Genomic DNA, 23,727 nt, shown 5'->3' with positions numbered 1-23,727 from the left:
GTATAGATAAAGGTATGTGAAGCAGGAATAGTAAGGTGAAAGTAAGGCCAGTAGAATGCTAAGTTGTATAGGTAAATGTATGTGCAGCAGCAACAGTAAGGTGCAAGCAAGGCCAGTAGAATGCTAGGTTGTATAGGTAAAGGTATGTGCAGCAGCAATAGTAAGTAGCAAGTAAGGCCAGTAGAATGCTAGGATTTATAGGTAAAGGTATGTGCAGCAAAAATAGTAAGGAGCAAGTAAGACCAGTAGAATGCCAGGTTGTATAGATAAAGGTATGTGAAGCAGGAATAATAAGGTGCAAGTAAGGCCAATGGAATGCCAGGTTGCATAGGTAAAGGTGTGTGCAACAGGAATAGTGAGGTGCAAGTAAGGCCAGAAGAATGCCAGGTTGTATAGGTAAAGGTATGTTCAGCAGCAACAGTAAGGTGCTAGTAAGGCAAGTAGAATGGCAGGTTGTATAGGTAAAGGTATGTGCAGCAGCAATAGTAAGGAGCAAGTAAGGCCAGTAGAATGCCAGGTTGTATAGGTGAAGGTATGTGCAGCAATTATAGTAAGATGCAAATAAGGCCAGTACAATGCCAGGTTGTATAGGTGAAGGTATGTGCAGCAGGAATAGTAAGGTGCAAGTAAGGCCAATAGAATGCCAGGTTGTATAGATAAAGGTATGTGAAGCAGGAATAGTAAGGAATAAGTAAGGCCAGTAGAATGCTAGGTTGTATAGGTAAATGTATGAGCAGCAGCAACAGTAAGGTGCAAGTAAGGCCAGTAGAATGCTAGGTTGTATAGGTAAAGGTATGTGCAGCAGCAATAGTAAGTAGCAAGTAAGGCCAGTAGAATGCTAGGATTTATAGGTAAAGGTATGTGCAGCAAAAATAGTAAGGAGCAAGTAAGACCAGTAGAATGCCAGGTTGTATAGATAAAGGTATGTGAAGCAGGAATAATAAGGTGCAAGTAAGGCCAATGGAATGCCAGGTTGCATAGGTAAAGGTGTGTGCAACAGGAATAGTGAGGTGCAAGTAAGGCCAGAAGAATGCCAGGTTGTATAGGTAAAGGTATGTTCAGCAGCAACAGTAAGGTGCTAGTAAGGCAAGTAGAATGGCAGGTTGTATAGGTAAAGGTATGTGCAGCAGCAATAGTAAGGAGCAAGTAAGGCCAGTAGAATGCCAGGTTGCATAGGTGAAGGTATGTGCAGCAATTATAGTAAGATGCAAATAAGGCCAGTACAATGCCAGGTTGTATAGGTGAAGGTATGTGCAGCAGGAATAGTAAGGTGCAAGTAAGGCCAATAGAATGCCAGGTTGTATAGATAAAGGTATGTGAAGCAGGAATAGTAAGGTGAATGTAAGGCCAGTAGAATGCTAGGTTGTATAGATAAAGGTATGTGCAGCAGGAATAGTAAGGAATAAGTAAGGCCAGTAGAATGCTAGGTTGTATAGGTAAATGTATGAGCAGCAGCAACAGTAAGGTGCAAGTAAGGCCAGTAGAATGCTAGGTTGAATAAGTGAAGGTATGTGCAGCAGGAATAGTAAGGTGCAAGTAAGGCCAGTAGAATGCCAGGTTGTATAGGTAAAGGTGTGTGCCGCAGGAATAGTAAGGAGCAAATAAGGCCAGTATAATGCCACGTTGTATAGGTGAAGGTTTGTGCAGCAGGAATAGTAAGGTGCAAGTAAGGCCAGTAGAATGCCAGCCAGGTTGTATAGATAAAGGTATGTGCAGCAGGAATAGTAAGGTGCAAGTAAGGCCAGTAGAATGCTAGGTTGTATAAGTGAAGGTATGTGCAGCAGGAATAGTAAGGTGCAAGTAAGGCCAGTAGAATGCCAGGTTGTATAGGTATATTTTATGTGTAGCAGCAATATTAAGGTGCAAGTAAGGCTAGTAGAATGGCAGAATGTATAGATAAAGGTATGTGCAGCAGGAATAGTAAGGAGCAAGTAAGGCCAGTAGAATGCCAGCCAGGTTGTATAGATAAAGGTATGTGCAGCAGGAATAGTATCGTGTAAGTAAGGCCAGCAGAATGCTAGGTGTTATAGATAAAGGTATGTGCATAAGCAATAGTAAGGTGCAAGTAAGGCCAGTAGAATACCAGGTTGTATAGGTAAAGGTATGTGCAGCAGCAATAGTAAGGTGCAAATAAGGCCAATAGAATGCCAGGTTGTATAGGTAAAGGTGTGTGCAGCAGGAATAGTAACGAGCAAATAAGGCCAGTAGAATGCCAGGTTGTATAGGTGAAGGTTTGTGCAGCAGGAATAGTAAGGTGCAAGTAAGGCCAGTAGAATGCCAGGTTGTATATGTATATTTTATGAGTAGCAGCAATATTAAGGTGCAAGTAAGTCTAGTAGAATGGCAGGTTGTATAGGTAAAGGTATGTGCAGCAGGAATAGTAAGGAGCAAGTAAGGCCAGTAGAATGCCAGGTTGTATAGATAAAGGTATGTGCAGCAGGAATAGTAAGGTGCAAGTAAGGCCAGCAGAATGCTAGGTTTTATAGGTAAAGGTATGTGCAGCAGCAATAGTAAGGTGCAAGTAAGGCCAGTAGAATGCCAGGTTGTATAGGTGAAGGTTTGTGCAGCAGGAATAGTAAGGTGCAAGTAAGGCCAGCAGAATGCTAGGTTTTATAGGTAAAGGTATGTGCAGCAGGAATAGTATGGTGCAAGTAAGGCCAGCAGAATGCTAGGTTTTATAGGTAAAGGTATGTGCAGCAGGAATAGTATGGTGCAAGTAAGGCCAGCAGAATGCTAGGTTTTATAGGTAAAGGTATGTGCAGCAGGAATAGTAAGGTGCAAGTAAGGCCAGCAGAATGCTAGGTTTTATAGGTAAAGGTGTGTGCAACAGGAATAGTAAGGTGCAAGTAAGGCCAGCAGAATGCTAGGTTTTATAGGTAAAGGTGTGTGCAGCAGGAATAGTAAGGTGCAAGTAAGGCCAGCAGAATGCTAGGTTTTATAGGTAAAGGTATGTGCAGCAGGAATAGTAAGGTGCAAGTAAGGCCAGTAGAATGTCAGGTTGTATAGGTATATTTTATGAGTAGCAGCAATATTAAGGTGCAAGTAAAGCTAGTAGAATAGCAGAATTTATATTTAAAGGTATGTGCAGCAGGAATAGTAAGGTACAAATAAGGCCAGTAGAATGCCAGTTTGTATAGGTAAAGGTATGTGCAGCAGGAATAGTAAGGTACAAATAAGGCCAGTAGAATGCCAGTTTGTATAGGTAAAGGTATGTGCAGCAGCAATAGTAAGGAACAACGTTACAGATCACTAGTTAGCCTCATCATGAGTATTGTGTACAGTTCTGGCAGCCATATCTCCAGAAGTATATAAATAAACTGCAGTTAGGGCTAGTAAACTGGTGCACAGTCTAAAAAATAAAGCTTGAAAAGAAAGACTCAATGCCCTAATATGTCTAGCATAGAGTTCAGAAGAGAGGTGATATGATAGAAACTTTCAACTATATTAAGGGGCTTAGTAAAGCTGAGGCTGTAAATATTTCCACTGAGAGCAACACCAAACCAAGCTGAATGGTGGTAGTGTCAGTAGTAATTTGCAGAAGCACTTCATTACAGAAAGGGCGGTTGAGTCATGGGGGGCTAATGCCCCTGTTTCCGTGCGAGTCTTCAGTTATGAAGCAGTGGTCTGCAATCCGCCTGATCCAATCGGGCTGATTGACACCCCCTGTTAGCGTTCGATTGGCCGCAAAACTGCAAGGAGCGGCATTGCACAAGCAGTTCACTATAACTTCTTGTGCAATTTTAAATGCCGACAGCGTATGCTGTTGGCATTTAGCAATGTCCACCAGACAATGATAATTCGGCCCCATGGAATAAACTTCCATTAGAGGTGGTAACGACAAACACTGTGGGAGAAATAAAGATTGCCTGTGAAAAGCATACGACTATCCTATAAAGGAATTAAAGGGACATTATAGTAGAAATATCACATGTTCTAATATGTTAGAGCATTTAATTTTCAGACTATCGACCCATCCCTGCACTACTGTGTATTTAACCCCACAAAGTGGTTAAAGGGACACTAAACACAATTTTTTTCTTTCATGGTTCAGATAGAGCATGCAATTTTAAGCAACTTTCTAATCTTCCCCTTTTATCATTTTTTCTTCATTTCTACTTTTTCAAATAGTTAGCAAGAGAACAAAGAAAATTTTATAATTGGACTAAATTAGAAAGTTGCCTAAAATTGCATGCTCTATCTGAACCATGAAAGAAAAGTATCCCTTAAACAAACAGTTGTCATGCGACTAGCACTGCCTATTGGATTGGATCATAATTTTTTCTGTTTGGGACCAGCAGTGCTCCGCAGGCCGCAGTTGGTATTTCTATTGTGTGTTTAATGCTTTGCAGGGGTTAAACACACAATAGTGTTCAGTTGAGTCTTATTACATTACAGGAAATGTTGTGCAGACTTGTTGGGCCAATAGTTCTAATCTGCCATCAAAATCTATGTTTCTATGTATAAAGTAACTCTATCCTGCTGCATATGTTGTCACTGAATTAGGGCTAGATTATGAGTGGCGTGCTAACTGTTATTTCAAAGCGATATTGGCTTTGTTGTGGCAGTTTGCGTGGGTCGGAGGTACGATGCCTATTACAGGGTGAAAGTAAATGCAATCAATTGAGATAGCACAACTGTTACGCAAGACTAAAAAGTTTCACAAAAAACATACATATCAAAGTACAATTACACTCATAATAACTGTCACAAAGTAACAAATGTGCATTTAATCAGAATATTTTACCAAACTATACCCCTTCTGATTTTCTTTTTGCTTTTTCAATATGGCAAATATGAACCATAACAGGACATAATGATGCCCAGGAGAATTTCAAGAATATATCAAGATTGCTAATAGTGGATAACGTTAAAGGAGCTTGGCTGCAGAAACCAGAAATCACGTGGAATTTTTTGGGTTCCCTGTTTTTCTGCTGTACAGTAATCACTACGGTCGGTAAGTATCCAAGACTAGAATCATATCTATAAACTGCCGGCCGGTAAGTAGGCAAGAGTAGAATCAGATCTATAAACCTCAGGCCGGAAAGTATTCAAGAGTAGAATCATATCTATAAACTGCCGGCCGGTAAGTAGGCAAGAGTAGAATCATATCTATAAACTGCCGGCCGGTAAGTAGGAAAGACTAGAATAATATCTATAAACTGCCAGCCGGTAAATAGGCAAGACTAGAATAATATCTATAAACTGCTGGCCGGTAAGTAGGCAAGACTAGGCAAGACTAGAATCATATCTATAAACTGCCGGCCGGTAAGTAGGCAAGACTAGAATAATATCTATAAACTAAAGGCTGGTAAGTAGGTAATAGTAGAATCATATCTATAAACTGCAGGCCGGTAAGTAGGCAAGAGTAGAATCATATCTATAAACTGCAGACCGGTAAGTAGGCAAGAGTAGAATCATATCTATAAACTGCAGGCCAGTAAGAAGGCAAGTGTAGAATTATATCTATAAACTAAAGCTTGGTTAGTAGGCAAGAGTAGAATCATATCTATAAACTGCAGGCCGGTAAGTAGGCAAGAGTAAAATCATATTTATAAACTGCAGGCTGGTAAGTACGCAAGAGTAGAATCATATCTATAAACTAGAGGCCGGTAAGTAGGCAAGACTAGAATCATATCTATAAACTGCCAGCCGGTAAGTAGGCAGGACTAGAATCATATCTATAACCTGCCGGCCGGTAAGTAGACAAGACAAGGCAAGACTAGGCAAGAATAGAATCATATCTATTAACTGCCGGCCGGTAAGTAGGCAAGACTAGAATCATATCTATAAACTAAAGGCTGGTAAGTAGGCAAAACTAGAATCATATCTATAAACTGCTGGCCGGTAAGTAAGCTAGAGTAGAATCAGATGTATAAACTTCAGGCCGGTAAGTATTCAAGAGTAGAATCATATCTATAAACTTCAGGCCGGTAAGTATTCAAGAGTAGAATCATATCTATAAACTGCAGGCCAGTAAGTATTCAAGAGTAGAATCATATTTATAAACTGCAGGCCGGTAAGTAGGCAAGAGTAGAATCATATCTCTAAACTGCCAGCCGGTAAGTAGGCAATAGTATAATCATATATATAAACTACAGGCCGGTAAGTAGGCAGCAGTAGAATCATATCTCTAAACTGCAGGCCGGTAAGTAGGCAAGAGTAGAATCATATCTATAACCTGCAGGTCTGTAAGTATCCAAGAATAAAATAATATCTATAAACTGCAGGCTGGTAAGAAGGCAAGAGTAAAATCATATCTATAAACTGCAGGCTGGTAAGTAGGCAAGAGTAAAATCATATCTATAAACTGCAGGCTGGTAAGTAGGCAAGAGTAAAATCATATCTATAACCTGCAGGACAGTAAGTAGGGAAGAGTAGAATCATATCTATAAACTGCAGGCCGGTAATTAGGCAAGAGTAGAATCATATCTATAAACTAAAGGCTGGTAAGTAGGCAAAAGTAGAATCATATCTACAAACTGCTGGCCGGTAAGTAAGCTACAGTAGAATCAGATCTATAAATTGAAAGCCGTTAAGTATTGAAGAGTAGAATTATATCTATAAAACCTGGTAAGTATTCAAGAGTGAATCATATATATAAACTGCAGTCCGGTAAGTAGGCAAGAGCAGAATCAAATCTCTAAACTGCAGGCCGGTAAGTAGGCAAGACTAGAATCATATCTATAAACTGCCAGCCGGTAAGTAGGCAAGACTAGGCAAGACAAGAATCATATCTATAAACTGCCGTCCGGTAAGTAGGCAAGACTATAATCATATCTATAAACTAAAGGCTGGTAAGTAGGTAACAGTAGAATCATATCTATAAACTACAGGCCGGTAAGTAGGCAGGAGTAGACTCATATCTATAAAGTGCCGGCCGGTAAGTAGGCAACAGTAGAATCATATCTATAAACTAAATGCTGGTAAGTAGGCAAGAGTAGAATCATATCTATAAACTGCAGGCCGGTAAGTAGGCAAGAGTAAAATCATATCTATAACATGTAGGACAGTAAGTAGGCAAGAGTAGAATCATATCTATAAACTGCAGGCCGGTAAGTAGACAAGAGTAGAATCATATCTATAAACTAAAGGCTGGTAAGTAGGTAACAGTAGAATTACATCTATAAACTACAGCTTGTTTAGTAGGCAAGAGTAGAATCATATCTATAAACTGCAGACCAGTAAGTAGGCAAGAGTAGAATCATATCTATAAACTGCAGGCCGGTAAGAAGGCAAGAGTAGAATTATATCTATAAACTACAGCTTGTTTAGTAGGCAAGAGTAGAATCATATCTATAAACTGCAGACCGGTAAGTAGGCAAGAGTAGAATCATATCTATAAACTGCAGGCCGGTAAGTAGGGAAGAGTAGAATCATATCTATAAACTGCAGGCCGGTAAGAAGGCAAGAGTAGAATTATATCTATAAACTACAGCGTGGTTAGTAGGCAAGAGTAGAATCATATCTATAAACTGCAGGCCGGTAAGTAGGCAAGAGTAGAATCATATCTATAAACTGCAGGCCGGTAATTAGGCAAGAGTAGAATCAGATCTTTAAACTAAAGGCTGGTTAGTAGGTAACAGTAGAATCATATTTATAAACTAAACGCTGGTAAGTAGGCAAGAGTAGAATCATATCTATAAACTAAAGGCTGGTAAGTAGGTAACAGTAGAATCATATCTATAAACTAAAGGCTGGTAAGTAGGTAACAGTTGAATCATATCTATAAACTAAAGGCTGGTAATTAGGCAAGATTAGAATCAGATCTATAAACTGCAGGCAGGTAAGTAAGCAAGAGTAGAATTATATCTAAAACTAAAGCTTGGTTAGTAGGCAAGAGTAGAATCATATATATATAAACTGCAGGCCGGTAAGTAGGTAAGAGTAAAATCATATCTATGAACTAAAGGCTGGTAAGTTGGCAAGAGTAGAATCATATCTATAAACTAAAGGCTGGTAAGTAGGCAAGACTAGAATCATATCTATAAACTGCAGGCCGGTAAGTAGGCAAGAGTAGAATCATATCTATAAACTGCAGGCCGGTAAGTAGATAACAGTAGAATCATATCTATAAACTAAAGGCTGGTAAGTAGGTAACAGTAGAATCATATCTATAAACTCCAGGCCGGTAAGTAGGCAAGTGTAGAATCATATCTATAAAGTGCAGGCCGGCAAGTAGGCAACAGTAAAATCATATCTATAAACTGCAGGCCGGTAAGTAGGCAACAGTAGAATCATATCTATAAACTAAAGGCTGTTAAGTAGGCAACAGTAGAATCATATCTATAAACTAAGGCTGGTAAGTAGGCAACAGTAGAATCATATCTATAAACTAAAGGCTAGTAAGTAGGCAACAGTAGAATCATATCTATAAACTAAAGGCTGGTAAGTATGTAACAGTAGAATCGTATCGATAAACTAAAGGCTGGTAAGTAGGTAACAGTAGAATCATATCTTTAAACTAAAGGCTGGTAAGTAGGCAAGAGTAGAATCATATCTATAAACTAAAGGCTGGTAAGTAGGCAAGAGTAGAATCATATCTATAAACTAAAGGCTGGTAAGTAGGTAACAGTAGAATCATATCTATAAACTGCAGACTGGTAAGTAGGTAACAGTAGAATCATATCTATAAACTAAAGGCTAGTAAGTAAGGTAACAGTAGAATCATATCTATAAACTAAAGGCTGGTAAGTAGGTAAAAGTAAAATCATATCTATAAACTAAAGGCTGGTAAGTAGGTGACAGTAGAGTCATATCTATAAACTAAAGGCTGGTAAGTAGGTAACAGTAGAATCATATCTATAAACTAAAGGCTGGTAAGTAGGTAACAGTAAAATCATATCTATAAACTAAAGGCTGGTAAGTAGGTAACAGTAAAATCATATCTTTAAACTAAAGGCTGATAAGTAGGTAACAGTAGAATCATATCTATAAACTAAAGGCTGGTAAGTAGGTAACAGTAGAATCATATCTATAAACTAAAGGCTGGTAAGTAGGTAACAGTAGAATTATATCTATAAACTAAAGGCTGGTAAGTAGGTAACAGTAGAATCATATCTATAAACTGCAGGCCGGTAAGTAAGCAAGAGTAGAATTATATCTAAAAACTAAAGCTTAGTTAGTAGGCAAGAGTAGAATCATATATATAAACTGCTGGCCGGTAAGTAGGTGAGAGTAAAATCATATCTATAAACTAAAGACTGGTAAGTAGGTAACAGTAGAATCATATCTATAAACTGCAGGCCGGTAAGTAGGTAAGAGTAGAATCATATCTATAAACTGCAGACCGGTAAGTAGGTAACAGTAGAATCATATCTATAAACTAAACGCTGGTAAGTAAGGTAACAGTAGAATCATATCTATAAACTAAAGGCTGGTAAGTAGGTAACAGTAGAATCATATCTAGAAACTAAAGGCTGGTAAGTAGGTAACAGTAAAATCATATCTATAAACTAAAGGCTGGTAAGTAGGTAACAGTAGAATCATATCTATAAACTAAAGGCTGGTAAGTAGGTAACAGTAGAATCATATCTAGAAACTAAAGGCTGGTAAGTAGGTAACAGTAAAATCATATCTATAAACTAAAGGCTGACAAGTAGTTAACAGTAGAATCATATATATAAACTAAAGGCTGTTAAGTAGGTAACAGTAGAATCATATCTATAAACTAAAGGCTGGTAAGTAGGTAACAGTAAAATCATATATGATATCTATAAACTAAAGGCTGGTAAGTAAGGTAACAGTAGAATCATATCTATAAACTAAAGGCTGGTAAGTAGGTTACAGTAGAATTATATCTATAAACTAAAGGCTGGTAAGTAGGTAACAGTAGAATCATATCTATAAACTGCAGGCCGGTAAGTGAGCAAGAGTAGAATTATATCTAAAAACTAAAGCTTAGTTAGTAGGCAAGAGTAGAATCATATATATAAACTGCTGGCCGGTAAGTAGGTAAGAGTAAAATCATATCTATAAACTGCAGGCCGGTAAGTAGGCAAGACTAGAATCATATCTATAAACTGCAGTCCGGTAAGTTGGCAAGAGTAGAATCTATCTATAAACTGCAGGCCTGTAATTAGGCAAGAGTAGAATTATATCTATAAACTGCAGGCAGGTAAGTAGGAAAGAGTAGAATCAGATCTATAAACTGCAGGCCGGTAAGTTGTTAACAGTAGAATCATATCTATAAAGTACAGGCCGGTAAGTAGGCAACAGTAAAATCATATCTATAAACTGCAGGCCGGTAAGTAGGCAACAGTAGAATCATATCTATAAACTAAATGCTGGTAAGTAGGCAACAGTAGTATCAGATCTATAAACTAAAGTCTGGTAAGTAGGCAACAGTAGTATCAGATCTATAAACTAAAGACTGGTAAGTAGGCAACAGTAAAATCATATCTATAAACTAAAGGCTGACAAGTAGGTAACAGTAGAATCATATCTATAAACTAAAGGCTGGTAAGTAGGTAACAGTAGAATCATATCTATAAACTAAAGGCTGGTAAGTAGGTAACAGTAGAATCATATATATAAACTAAAGGCTGGTAAGTAGGTAACAGTAGAATCATATATATAAACTAAAGGCTGGTAAGTAGGCAAGAGTAGAATAATATCTATAAACTGCAGTCCGGTAAGTAGGCAAGAGTAAAATAATATCTATAAACTGCAGGCCGGTAAGTAAGCAAGAGTAGAATCATATCTATAAACTGCAGGCCAGTAAGAAGGCAAGTGTAGAATTATATCTATAAACTAAAGCTTGGTTAGTAGGCAAAAGTAGAATCATATCTATAAACTGCAGGCCGGTAAGTAGGCAAGAGTAGAGTCATATTTATAAACTGCAGGCCGGTAAGTAGGCAAGAGTAGAATCATATCTATAAACTACAGGCCGGTAAGTAGGCAAGAGTAGAATCATATCTAGAAACTACAGGCCGGTAAGTAGGCAAGAGTAGAATCATATCTATAAACTAAAGGCTGGTAAGTAGGCAAGAGTAGAATCATATCTATAAACTAAAGGCTGGTAAGTAGGTAACAGTAAAATAATATCTATAAACTGCAGGACGGTAAGTAGACAAGAGTAGATTCATATTTTTAAACTGCAGGCCGGTAAGTAGGCAAGAGTAGAATCATATCTATAAACTACAGGCCGGTAAGTAGGCAAGAGAGGAATCATATCTAGAAACTGCAGGCCGGTAAGTAGGCAAGAGTAGAATCATATCTATAAACTGCAGGCCGGTAAGTAGGCAAGAGTAGAATCATATCTATAAACTAAAGGCTGGTAAGTAGGCAACAGTAGAATCATATCTATAAAATAAAGGCTGGTAAGTAGGTAAAAGTAAAATAAGATCTATAAACTGCAGGCCAGTAAGTAGGAAAGAGTAGAATCATATCTATAAACTGAAGGCTGGTAAGTAGTTAACAGTAGAATCATATTTATAAACTAAAGGCTGGTAAGTAGGCAAGAGTAGAATAATATCTATAAACTAAAGGCTGGTAAGTAGGTAACAGTAGAATCATATCTATAAACTAAAAACCGGTAAGTAGGCAAGACTAGAATCATATCTATAAACTGCAGGTCGGTAAGTAGGCAACAGTAAAATCATATCTATAAACTGCAGGCCGGTAAGTAGGCAGCAGTAGAATCATATCTATAAACTAAAGGCTGGTAAGTAGGTAACAGTAGAAGCATATATATAAACTAAAGTCTGGTAAGTAGGTAACAGTAGAATCATATCTCTACACTAAAGGCTGGTAAATAGGTAACAGTAGAATCATATCTCTAAACTAAAGGCTGGTAAGTAGGTAACAGTAGAATAATATCTCTAAACTGAAGGCTGGTAAGTAGGTAACAGTAGAATCATATCTATAAACTAAAGGCTGGTAAGTAGGTAACAGTAGAATCATATCTCTAAACTAAAGGCTGGTAAGTAGGTAACAGTAGAATCATATCTCTAAACTAAAGGCTGGTAAGTAGGTAGCAGTAGAATCGTATCTATAAACTAAAGGCTGGTAAGTAGGTAACAGTAGAATCATATCTATAAACTGCAGGCCGGTAAGTAAGCAAAAGTAGAATCATATCTATAAACTGCAGGCCAGTAAGAAGGCAAGTGTAGAATTATATCTATAAACTACCGGCCGGTAAGTAGGCAAGAGTAGAATCATATCTAGAAACTGCAGGCCGGTAAGTAGGTAACAGTAGAATCATATCTCTAAACTAAAGGCTGGTAAGTAGGTAGCAGTAGAATCGTATCTATAAACTAAGGGCTGATAAGTAGGTAACCGTAGAATCATATCTATAAACTGCAGGCCGGTAAGGAGGTAGCAGTAGAATCGTATCTATAAACTAAAGGCTGGTAAGTAGGTAACAGTAGAATCATATCTATAAATTGCAGGCCGGTAAGTAAGCAAGAGTAGAATCATATCTATAAACTGCAGGCCGGTAAGAAGGCAAGTGTAGAATTATATCTATAAACTAAAGCTTGGTTAATAGGCAAGAGTAGAATCATATCTATAAACTGCAGGCCGGTAAGTAGGCAAGAGTAGATTCATATTTATAAACTGCAGGCTGGTAAGTAGGCAAGAGTAGAATCATATCTATAAACTACAGGCCAGTAAGTAGGCAAGAGTAGAATCATATCTACAAACTGCAGGCCGGTAAGTAGGCAAGAGTAGAATCATATCTAGAAACTACAGGCCGGTAAGTAGGCAAGAGTAGAATCATATCTAGAAACTACAGGCCGGTAAGTAGGCAAGAGTAGAATCATATCTAGAAATTGCAGGCCGGTAAGTAGGCAAGAGTAGAATCATATCTAGAAACTACAGGCCGGTAAGTAGGCAAGAGTAGAATCATATCTAGAAACTAAAGGCTGGTAAGTAGGTAACAGTAAAATCATATCTATAAACTAAAGGCTGATAAGTAGGTAACAGTAGAATCATATATATAAACTAAAGGCTGTTAAGTAGGTAACAGTAGAATCATATCTATAAACTAAAGGCTGGTAAGTAGGTAACAGTAAAATCATATATGATATCTATAAAATAAAGGCTGGTAAGTAAGGTAACAGTAGAATCATATCTATAAACTAAAGGCTGGTAAGTAGGTAACAGTAGAATTATATCTATAAACTAAAGGCTGGTAAGTAGGTAACAGTAGAATCATATCTATAAACTGCAGGCCGGTAAGTGAGCAAGAGTAGAATTATATCTAAAAACTAAAGCTTAGTTAGTAGGCAAGAGTAGAATCATATATATAAACTGCTGCCCGGTAAGTAGGTAAGAGTAAAATCATATCTATAAACTGCAGGCCGGTAAGTAGGCAAGACTAGAATCATATCTATAAACTGCAGGCCGGTAAGTTGGCAAGAGTAGAATCTATCTATAATCTGCAGGCCTGTAATTAGGCAAGAGTAGAATTATATCTATAAACTGCAGGCCGGTAAGTAGGAAAGAGTAGAATCAGATCTATAAACTTCAGGCCGGTAAGTTGTTAACAGTAGAATCATATCTATAAAGTACAGGCCGGTAAGTAGGCAACAGTAAAATCATATCTATAAACTGCAGGCCGGTAAGTAGGCAACAGTAGAATCATATCTATAGACTAAATGCTGGTAAGTAGGCAACAGTAGTATCAGATCTATAAACTAAAGTCTGGTAAGTAGGCAACAGTAGTATCAGATCTATAAACTAAAGACTGGTAAGTAGGCAACAGTAAAATCATATCTATAAACTAAAGGCTGACAAGTAGGTAACAGTAGAATCATATCTATAAACTAAAGGCTGGTAAGTAGGTAACAGTAGAATCATATCTATAAACTAAAGGCTGGTAAGTAGGTAACAGTAGAATCATATCTATAAACTAAAGGCTGGTAAGTAGGTAACAGTAGAATCATATATATAAACTAAAGGCTGGTAAGTAGGCAAGAGTAGAATAATATCTATAAACTGCAGTCCGGTAAGTAGGCAAGAGTAGAATAATATCTATAAACTGCAGGCCGGTAAGTAAGCAAGAGTAGAATCATATCTATAAACTGCAGGCCAGTAAGAAGGCAAGTGTAGAATTATATCTATAAACTAAAGCTTGGTTAGTAGGCAAAAGTAGAATCATATCTATAAACTGCAGGCCGGTAAGTAGGCAAGAGTAGAGTCATATTTATAAACTGCAGGCCGGTAAGTAGGCAAGAGTAGAATCATATCTATAAACTACAGGCCGGTAAGTAGGCAAGAGTAGAATCATATCTAGAAACTACAGGCCGGTAAGTAGGCAAGAGTAGAATCATATCTATAAACTAAAGGCTGGTAAGTAGGCAAGAGTAGAATCATATCTATAAACTAAAGGCTGGTAAGTAGGTAACAGTAAAATAATATCTATAAACTGCAGGACGGTAAGTAGACAAGAGTAGATTCATATTTTTAAACTGCAGGCCGGTAAGTAGGCAAGAGTAGAATCATATCTATAAACTACAGGCCGGTAAGTAGGCAAGAGAGGAATCATATCTAGAAACTGCAGGCCGGTAAGTAGGCAAGAGTAGAATCATATCTATAAACTGCAGGCCGGTAAGTAGGCAAGAGTAGAATCATATCTATAAACTAAAGGCTGGTAAGTAGGCAACAGTAGAATCATATCTATAAAATAAAGGCTGGTAAGTAGGTAAAGTAAAATAAGATCTATAAACTGCAGGCCAGTAAGTAGGAAAGAGTAGAATCATATCTATAAACTGAAGGTGGTAAGTAGTTAACAGTAGAATCATATTTATAAACTAAAGGCTGGTAAGTAGGCAAGAGTAGAATAATATCTATAAACTAAAGGCTGGTAAGTAGGTAACAGTAGAATCATATCTATAAACTAAAAACCGGTAAGTAGGCAAGACTAGAATCATATCTATAAACTGCAGGTCGGTAAGTAGGCAACAGTAAAATCATATCTATAAACTGCAGGCCGGTAAGTAGGCAGCAGTAGAATCATATCTATAAACTAAAGGCTGGTAAGTAGGTAACAGTAGAAGCATATATATAAACTAAAGTCTGGTAAGTAGGTAACAGTAGAATCATATCTCTACACTAAAGGCTGGTAAATAGGTAACAGTAGAATCATATCTCTAAACTAAAGGCTGGTAAGTAGGTAACAGTAGAATAATATCTCTAAACTGAAGGCTGGTAAGTAGGTAACAGTAGAATCATATCTATAAACTAAAGGCTGGTAAGTAGGTAACAGTAGAATCATATCTCTAAACTAAAGGCTGGTAAGTAGGTAACAGTAGAATCATATCTCTAAACTAAAGGCTGGTAAGTAGGTAGCAGTAGAATCGTATCTATAAACTAAAGGCTGGTAAGTAGGTAACAGTAGAATCATATCTATAAACTGCAGGCCGGTAAGTAAGCAAAAGTAGAATCATATCTATAAACTGCAGGCCAGTAAGAAGGCAAGTGTAGAATTATATCTATAAACTACCGGCCGGTAAGTAGGCAAGAGTAGAATCATATCTAGAAACTGCTGGCCGGTAAGTAGGTAACAGTAGAATCATATCTCTAAACTAAAGGCTGGTAAGTAGGTAGCAGTAGAATCGTATCTATAAACTAAGGGCTGATAAGTAGGTAACAGTAGAATCATATCTATAAACTGCAGGCCGGTAAGGAGGTAGCAGTAGAATCGTATCTATAAACTAAAGGCTGGTAAGTAGGTAACAGTAGAATCATATCTATAAATTGCAGGCCGGTAAGTAAGCAAGAGTAGAATCATATCTATAAACTGCAGGCCGGTAAGAAGGCAAGTGTAGAATTATATCTATAAACTAAAGCTTGGTTAATAGGCAAGAGTAGAATCATATCTATAAACTGCAGGCCGGTAAGTAGGCAAGAATAGATTCATATTTATAAACTGCAGGCTGGTAAGTAGGCAAGAGTAGAATCATATCTATAAACTACAGGCCAGTAAGTAGGCAAGAGTAGAATCATATCTAGAAACTGCAGGCCGGTAAGTAGGCAAGAGTAGAATCATATCTAGAAACTACAGGCCGGTAAGTAGGCAAGAGTAGAATCATATCTAGAAACTACAGGCCGGTAAGTAGGCAAGAGTAGAATCATATCTAGAAATTGCAGGCCGGTAAGTAGGCAAGAGTAGAATCATATCTAGAAACTACAGGCCGGTAAGTAGGCAAGAGTAGAATCATATCTAGAAACTAAAGGCTGGTAAGTAGGTAACAGTAAAATCATATCTATAAACTAAAGGCTGATAAGTAGGTAACAGTAGAATCATATATATAAACTAAAGGCTGTTAAGTAGGTAACAGTAGAATCATATCTATAAACTAAAGGCTGGTAAGTAGGTAACAGTAAAATCATATATGATATCTATAAACTAAAGGCTGGTAAGTAAGGTAACAGTAGAATCATATCTATAAACTAAAGGCTGGTAAGTAGGTAACAGTAGAATTATATCTATAAACTAAAGGCTGGTAAGTAGGTAACAGTAGAATCATATCTATAAACTGCAGGCCGGTAAGTGAGCAAGAGTAGAATTATATCTAAAAACTAAAGCTTAGTTAGTAGGCAAGAGTAGAATCATATATATAAACTGCTGCCCGGTAAGTAGGTAAGAGTAAAATCATATCTATAAACTGCAGGCCGGTAAGTAGGCAAGACTAGAATCATATCTATAAACTGCAGGCCGGTAAGTTGGCAAGAGTAGAATCTATCTATAATCTGCAGGCCTGTAATTAGGCAAGAGTAGAATTATATCTATAAACTGCAGGCCGGTAAGTAGGAAAGAGTAGAATCAGATCTATAAACTGCAGGCCGGTAAGTTGTTAACAGTAGAATCATATCTATAAAGTACAGGCCGGTAAGTAGGCAACAGTAAAATCATATCTATAAACTGCAGGCCGGTAAGTAGGCAACAGTAGAATCACATCTATAAACTAAATGCTGGTAAGTAGGCAACAGTAGTATCAGATCTATAAACTAAAGTCTGGTAAGTAGGCAACAGTAGTATCAGATCTATAAACTAAAGACTGGTAAGTAGGCAACAGTAAAATCATATCTATAAACTAAAGGCTGACAAGTAGGTAACAGTAGAATCATATCTATAAACTAAAGGCTGGTAAGTAGGTAACAGTAGAATCATATCTATAAACGAAAGGCTGGTAAGTAGGTAACAGTAGAATCATATCTATAAACTAAAGGCTGGTAAGTAGGTAACAGTAGAATCATATATATAAACTAAAGGCTGGTAAGTAGGCAAGAGTAGAATAATATCTATAAACTGCAGTCCGGTAAGTAGGCAAGAGTAGAATAATATCTATAAACTGCAGGCCGGTAAGTAAGCAAGAGTAGAATCATATCTATAAACTGCAGGCCAGTAAGAAGGCAAGTGTAGAATTATATCTATAAACTAAAGCTTGGTTAGTAGGCAAAAGTAGAATCATATCTATAAACTGCAGGCCGGTAAGTAGGCAAGAGTAGATTCATATTTATAAACTGCAGGCCGGTAAGTAGGCAAGAGTAGAATCATATCTATAAACTACAGGCCGGTAAGTAGGCAAGAGTAGAATCATATCTAGAAACTACAGGCCGGTAAGTAGGCAAGAGTAGAATCATATCTAGAAACTAAAGGCTGGTAAGTAGGCAAGAGTAGAATCATATCTATAAACTAAAGGCTGGTAAGTAGGTAACAGTAAAATAATATCTATAAACTGCAGGCCGGTAAGTAGACAAGAGTAGATTCATATTTATAAACTGCAGGCCGGTAAGTAGGCAAGAGTAGAATCATATCTATAAACTACAGGCCGGTAAGTAGGCAAGAGAGGAATCATATCTAGAAACTGCAGGCCGGTAAGTAGGCAAGAGTAGAATCATATCTATAAACTGCAGGCCGGTAAGTAGGCAAGAGTAGAATCATATCTATAAACTAAAGGCTGGTAAGTAGGCAACAGTAGAATCATATCTATAAAATAAAGGCTGGTAAGTAGGTAAAAGTAAAATAAGATCTATAAACTGCAGGCCAGTAAGTAGGAAAGAGTAGAATCATATCTATAAACTGAAGGCTGGTAAGTAGTTAACAGTAGAATCATATTTATAAACTAAAGGCTGGTAAGTAGGCAAGAGTAGAATAATATCTATAAACTAAAGGCTGGTAAGTAGGTAACAGTAGAATCATATCTATAAACTAAAAACCGGTAAGTAGGCAAGACTAGAATCATATCTATAAACTGCAGGTCGGTAAGTAGGCAACAGTAAAATCATATCTATAAACTGCAGGCCGGTAAGTAGGCAGCAGTAGAATCATATCTATAAACTAAAGGCTGGTAAGTAGGTAACAGTAGAATCATATATATAAACTAAAGGCTGGTAAGTAGGTAACAGTAGAATCATATCTCTACACTAAAGGCTGGTAAATAGGTAACAGTAGAATCATATCTCTAAACTAAAGGCTGGTAAGTAGGTAACAGTAGAATAATATCTCTAAACTGAAGGCTGGTAAGTAGGTAACAGTAGAATCATATCTATAAACTAAAGGCTGGTAAGTAGGTAACAGTAGAATCATATCTCTAAACTAAAGGCTGGTAAGTAGGTAGCAGTAGAATCGTATCTATAAACTAAAGGCTGGTAAGTAGGTAACAGTAGAATCATATCTATAAACTGCAGGCCGGTAAGTAAGCAAAAGTAGAATCATATCTATAAACTGCAGGCCAGTAAGAAGGCAAGTGTAGAATTATATCTATAAACTAAAGCTTGGTTAGTAGGCAAGAGTAGAATCATATCTATAAACTGCAGGCCGTTAAGTAGGCAAGAGTAGAATCATATCTATAAACTACAGGCCAGTAAGTAGGCAAGAGTAGAATCATATCTAGAAACTGCAGGCCGGTAAGTAGGCAAGAGTAGAATCATATCTAGAAATTGCAGGTCGGTAAGTTGGTAACAGTAGAATCCTATCTCTAAACTAAAGGCTGGTAAGTAGGTAGCAGTAGAATCGTATCTATAAACTAAAGGCTGGTAAGTAGGTAACAGTAGAATCATATCTCTAAACTAAAGGCTTGTAAGTAGGTAGCAGTAGAATCGTATCTATAAACTAAAGGCTGGTAAGTAGGTAACAGTAGAATCATATCTCTAAACTAAAGGCTGGTAAGTAGGTAGCAGTAGAATCGTATCTACAAACTAAAGGCTGGTAAGTAGGTAACAGTAGAATCATATCTATAAACTGCAGGCCGGTAAGTAAGCAAGAGTAGAATCATATCTATAAATTAAAGGCTGGTAAGTAGGCAACAGTAGAATCATATCTATAAACTACAGGCCAGTAAGTAGGCAAGAGTAGAATCATATCTAGAAACTGCAGGCCGGTAAATAGGCAAGAGTAGAATCATATCTAGAAACTACAGGCCGGTAAGTAGGCAAGAGTAGAATCATATCTAGAAACTGTAGGCCGGTAAGTAGGTAAAAGTAGAATCATATCTCTAAACTAAAGACTGGTAAGTAGGTAGCAGTAGAATCGTATCTATAAACTAAAGGCTGGTAAGTAGGTAACAGTAGAATCATATCTCTAAACTAAAGGCTGGTAAGTAGGTAGCAGTAGAATCGTATCTATAAACTAAAGGCTGGTAAGTGGGTAACAGTAGAATCATATCTATAAACTGCAGGCCGGTAAGTAAGCAAGAGTAGAATCATATCTAGAAACTAAAGGCTGGTAAGTAGGCAACAGTAGAATCATATCTATAAACTAAAGGCTGGTAAGTAGGTAAAAGTAAAATAAGATCTATAAACTGCAGGCAAGTAAGTAGGAAAGAGTAGAATCATATCTATAAACTGAAGGCTGGTAAGTAGATAACAGTAGAATCCTATTTATAAACTAAAGGCTGGTAAGTAGGCAAGAGTAGAATAATATCTATAAACTAAAGGCTGGTAAGTAGGTAACAGTAGAATCATATCTATAAACTACAAGCCGGTAAGTAGGCAAGACTAGAATCATATCTATAAACTGCAGGCCGGTAAGTAGGCAACAGTAAAATCATATCTATAAACTGCAGGCCGGTAAGTAGGCAGCAGTAGAATCATATCTATAAACTAAAGGCTGGTAAGTAGGTAACAGTAGAATCATATCTCTAAACTAAAGGCCGGTAAGTAGGTAACAGTAGAATCATATCTCTAAACTAAAGGCCGGTAAGTAGGTAACAGTAGAATCATATCTCTAAACTAAAGGCTGGTAAGTAGGTAACAGTAGAATAATATCTCTAAACTGAAGGCTGGTAAGTAGTTAACAGTAGAATCATATCTATAAACTAAAGGCTGGTAAGTAGGTAACAGTAGAATCATATCTCTAAACTAAAGGCTGGTAAGTAGGTAGCAGTAGAATCATATCTATAAACTAAAGGCTGGTAAGTAGGTAACAGTAGAATCATATCTATAAACTAAAGGCTGGTAAGTAGGTAACAGTAGAATCATATCTATAAACTAAAGGCTGGTAAGTAGGTAACAGTAGAATCATATCTATAAACTAAAGGCTGGTAAGTAGGTAACAGTAGAATCATATCTATAAACTAAAGGCTGGTAAGTAGTTAACAGTAGAATCATATCTATAAACTAAAGGCTGGTAAGTAGGTAACAGTAGAATCATATCTCTAAACTAAAGGCTGGTAAGTAGGTAGCAGTAGAATCATATCTATAAACTAAAGGCTGGTAAGTAGGTAACAGTAGAATCATATCTATAAACTAAAGGCTGGTAAGTAGGTAACAGTAGAATCATATCTATAAACTAAAGGCTGGTAAGTAGGTAACAGTAGAATCATATCTATAAACTAAAGGCTGGTAAGTAGGTAACAGTAGAATCATATCTATAAACTAAAGGCTGGTAAGTAGGTAACAGTAGAATCATATCTTTAAACTAAAGGCCGGTGTCTGCCCATAAGTATGTAAGTTATTTTTGATGCAAGGATAGGCATATTTGTTTTTAATTTGTATTTGTTATATTGACATTTTATCTTATTTTAAGATACACGTAGTGCACTTCTAATACACTTAACATAGACACATTATCATTAGAGCCTGATCTAATAACGTTGTCCTTAAGCCGGCATACGTTCTCTGATATAAGTGTAGACTTGGCTAGGTACGTGGTACAAGGCGCTAGGCACTACGTGTATCTAAAAATAAGATAAAATGTCAATATATCAAATACAAATTAAAAACAAATATGCCTATCCTTGCTTCAAAAATAGCACGGGTTCAATCATATTATAATGAACCCCAAATGCATATCCAAAATAAGAGACCAATGATAATAGGGGTTAAACTAATATCCTAGTTGTCAAGGGCAATGTGAGGATAAATATATAAAAGAAATAATTTCAAGATCCATAATGGGAGCCGGCATACGTCCTCTGATATAAGTGTAGACTTGGCTAGGTACGTGGTCAAGCCACTTTTATATTTACTTTTATATTTATTTTTAGTTTTTATATTTATTTTTATTTGACCGCAGTGTTAGTATATTACCCTATCAGGTGTAATTGTCAAGCGCTGCCATAATTGTAGGTTAACTACGTAGTGTCTTGGGTGGTCTCATGTTTGCTTAGAGAGTATTATTTATATATATATATATGTTTTGAGCCGTGGTTATCCCTTTGGGATTTTGATCACTAATTGAAGATCTATTCTTCTCATTACAGTGACATTGTTGTCTTATAATTTTTTAGAGGGATGACAGTTTGCCAAGTGGACTACTGTACATGTGGTTTAACTTGTATTGGTTGCTGGGTGGATATTTCCTTGAGACTACTGTCACTAATATCATATTTAGTAAGCGCAGTAGTCATTATTCACTTGGGGCTGCATTATAGCTAGTTTAAGTTATTTTGTGGTTATCACAGGGGCGTATTTAGGTTTTGTGCTGCCCTAGGCACTCAAAACTCTGCTGCCCCCCCCACCCCCACCCCACCCCAGGTTCAAGGCCTTTTTTTAGACATAATATTTTTGGGGCAGGGTGTAAAATTTTTTTTAAAAAAAATGTCTTTTTAAGTAGATGTTCACCAGGGCTTGCATTCACTCTGGTCACACACACACATGCGGTGGATCCAGGAAGAATACCACATTCCCTCTCAGTCCAGGCCAGGCTGCGCAAGTGAGCTCCGCCTCTGTCACCACGTCATGCGCACCCACATACAATCCCATAGGATAGCAATAGCCGGGCCAGCCATTTAAGTAATTTGTAATTGGTTGATTTAGCCACCCAGCCCTGAGTTCAGTAGAGTGGCCCTAGGGACTCAAAATTCTGCTGCCCCTTAAAAATCTGCTGCCCTAGGCACCGGCCTCATTGGCCTATGCCTTAATACGCACCTGGGTTATCATGTATATAGTCTCTATACCATTAACAGTTAAATTTGGCAGAGTGTACTATGGTATTTTGTTACTTTTGGTTGAGCCCGGTGCATTAACTTCCTAAAAGAATACATGATGAGTCTTCAGATGTTGAAGATGGTAGTGACTGTTGATTCAACTGACAGTTATTTTTTATACCAGTTTTAGTGAGTCATAGGTGTGTAGGACTTTTAACCTATGAATAAAGAGTAGTGACTGTGATGTAACACAGGGGGCGTGGCCTAACTCACAATAACGCAGTATGATGAAACAATATATGCTTTTCTGAACTATGTATCAGTGAAGGGGTAAAGCATAGGTGGTTTTCAAAGGTATCTGGTTTGTGTGATGATGCGGCGAGTAGTCCATAGTGAGGACTTGATGTATTGGTTATTGCGGACGATGTGTTATGGTTTGGTTAGAATATATGCCTTTTTGAACTGAGCAGATGCATAAAAACAGTGCGATGAGCTCTCTAGGTGTGCATCTGATGTTTACTTTCGTAGGTGTAATAAAGCGATGACAGAGTGAATGTTGGTTGACAAGTGAACACTTGTTGTGAAAAAGTTATGCGGACCAATAGTTATGGCGGTGTGGCCCGGGCAGCCTATTAGTGTGTGAAGTGGGCGGGTGTAGTCTTGCTGTTATGAATTGTCAAGAGACGGTTGTGGTTCTTGCAGTTGCTTGCTTTATGTATACGGTTTACTCCGTGACAATTTGATGTCAGATATATACTGAATGCCAGGTCAGACTGAGGGATGTTATATATTTGTGACCGATCCTTGATATAATCTGGAGCTTTTGAATTATTACGTTTGATAGCTAGTACCGCTACCATGGTAACAGTGATTGTTAAACCTAGCAGGAGTGAGGGGCGGTAGTTTTATGTAATGAATGCAATTGTTGTGGAATATTCCATTTATTACAGAGGGGACAGTTTGCGGTTTAGGACTTGAATTAAGGAGTTTGATCAGTGCCTTAACACTATTTTGTCACATTTATCTGTTCACATTAACAGTATCACTTAGCACTTGTTGTTCACTTCTCACTATATATACGTTAAAATTTATGTTCACCTTTTTTGTGAAAAAATATCTCTAAGGCTTAGAAGCATGTATAATGGTTTAGTCTTTTACTTTTGCACACGTCCTACTGTGATTGGAGTTAGTTTGGGGGAGGGATTGTTAGACCTTTATAAGTCTGTTTATTTGCACCTTGTGTTTGTCAGAAGAAGGGACACTAAAGGTCCCGAAACGTCACTTAATAAAATTCTTCACTTTTGATGTCAGAAGACCAGTGAGTGCTTTGATTCATTTGCTGCTCTGTATATATATATATATATATATATATATATATACTGTATATACATTTATATTTGTGTATATATAT

At 37.3% G+C, this 23,727-nt stretch overlaps 1 protein-coding gene across 1 annotated transcript in view; it reads left to right on the top strand.

The window, feature by feature from the left end:
• The window catches only part of KCNK18 (potassium two pore domain channel subfamily K member 18), a 51,106-nt gene that overhangs the window by 25,794 nt on the left and 1,585 nt on the right, over positions 1-23,727 (top strand). Inside the window, exon 2 of the mRNA XM_053692981.1 lies at positions 4,808-4,954. Coding sequence (XP_053548956.1) covers positions 4,808-4,954 — 147 coding nt within the window. The remainder of the gene's footprint in view (positions 1-4,807; positions 4,955-23,727) is intronic.

The sequence above is a fragment of the Bombina bombina genome, chromosome 9, assembly GCF_027579735.1.
Source record: "Bombina bombina isolate aBomBom1 chromosome 9, aBomBom1.pri, whole genome shotgun sequence".
Lineage (NCBI taxonomy): Eukaryota > Metazoa > Chordata > Amphibia > Anura > Bombinatoridae > Bombina > Bombina bombina.
This window is presented reverse-complemented; position numbering and strand designations above follow the sequence as displayed.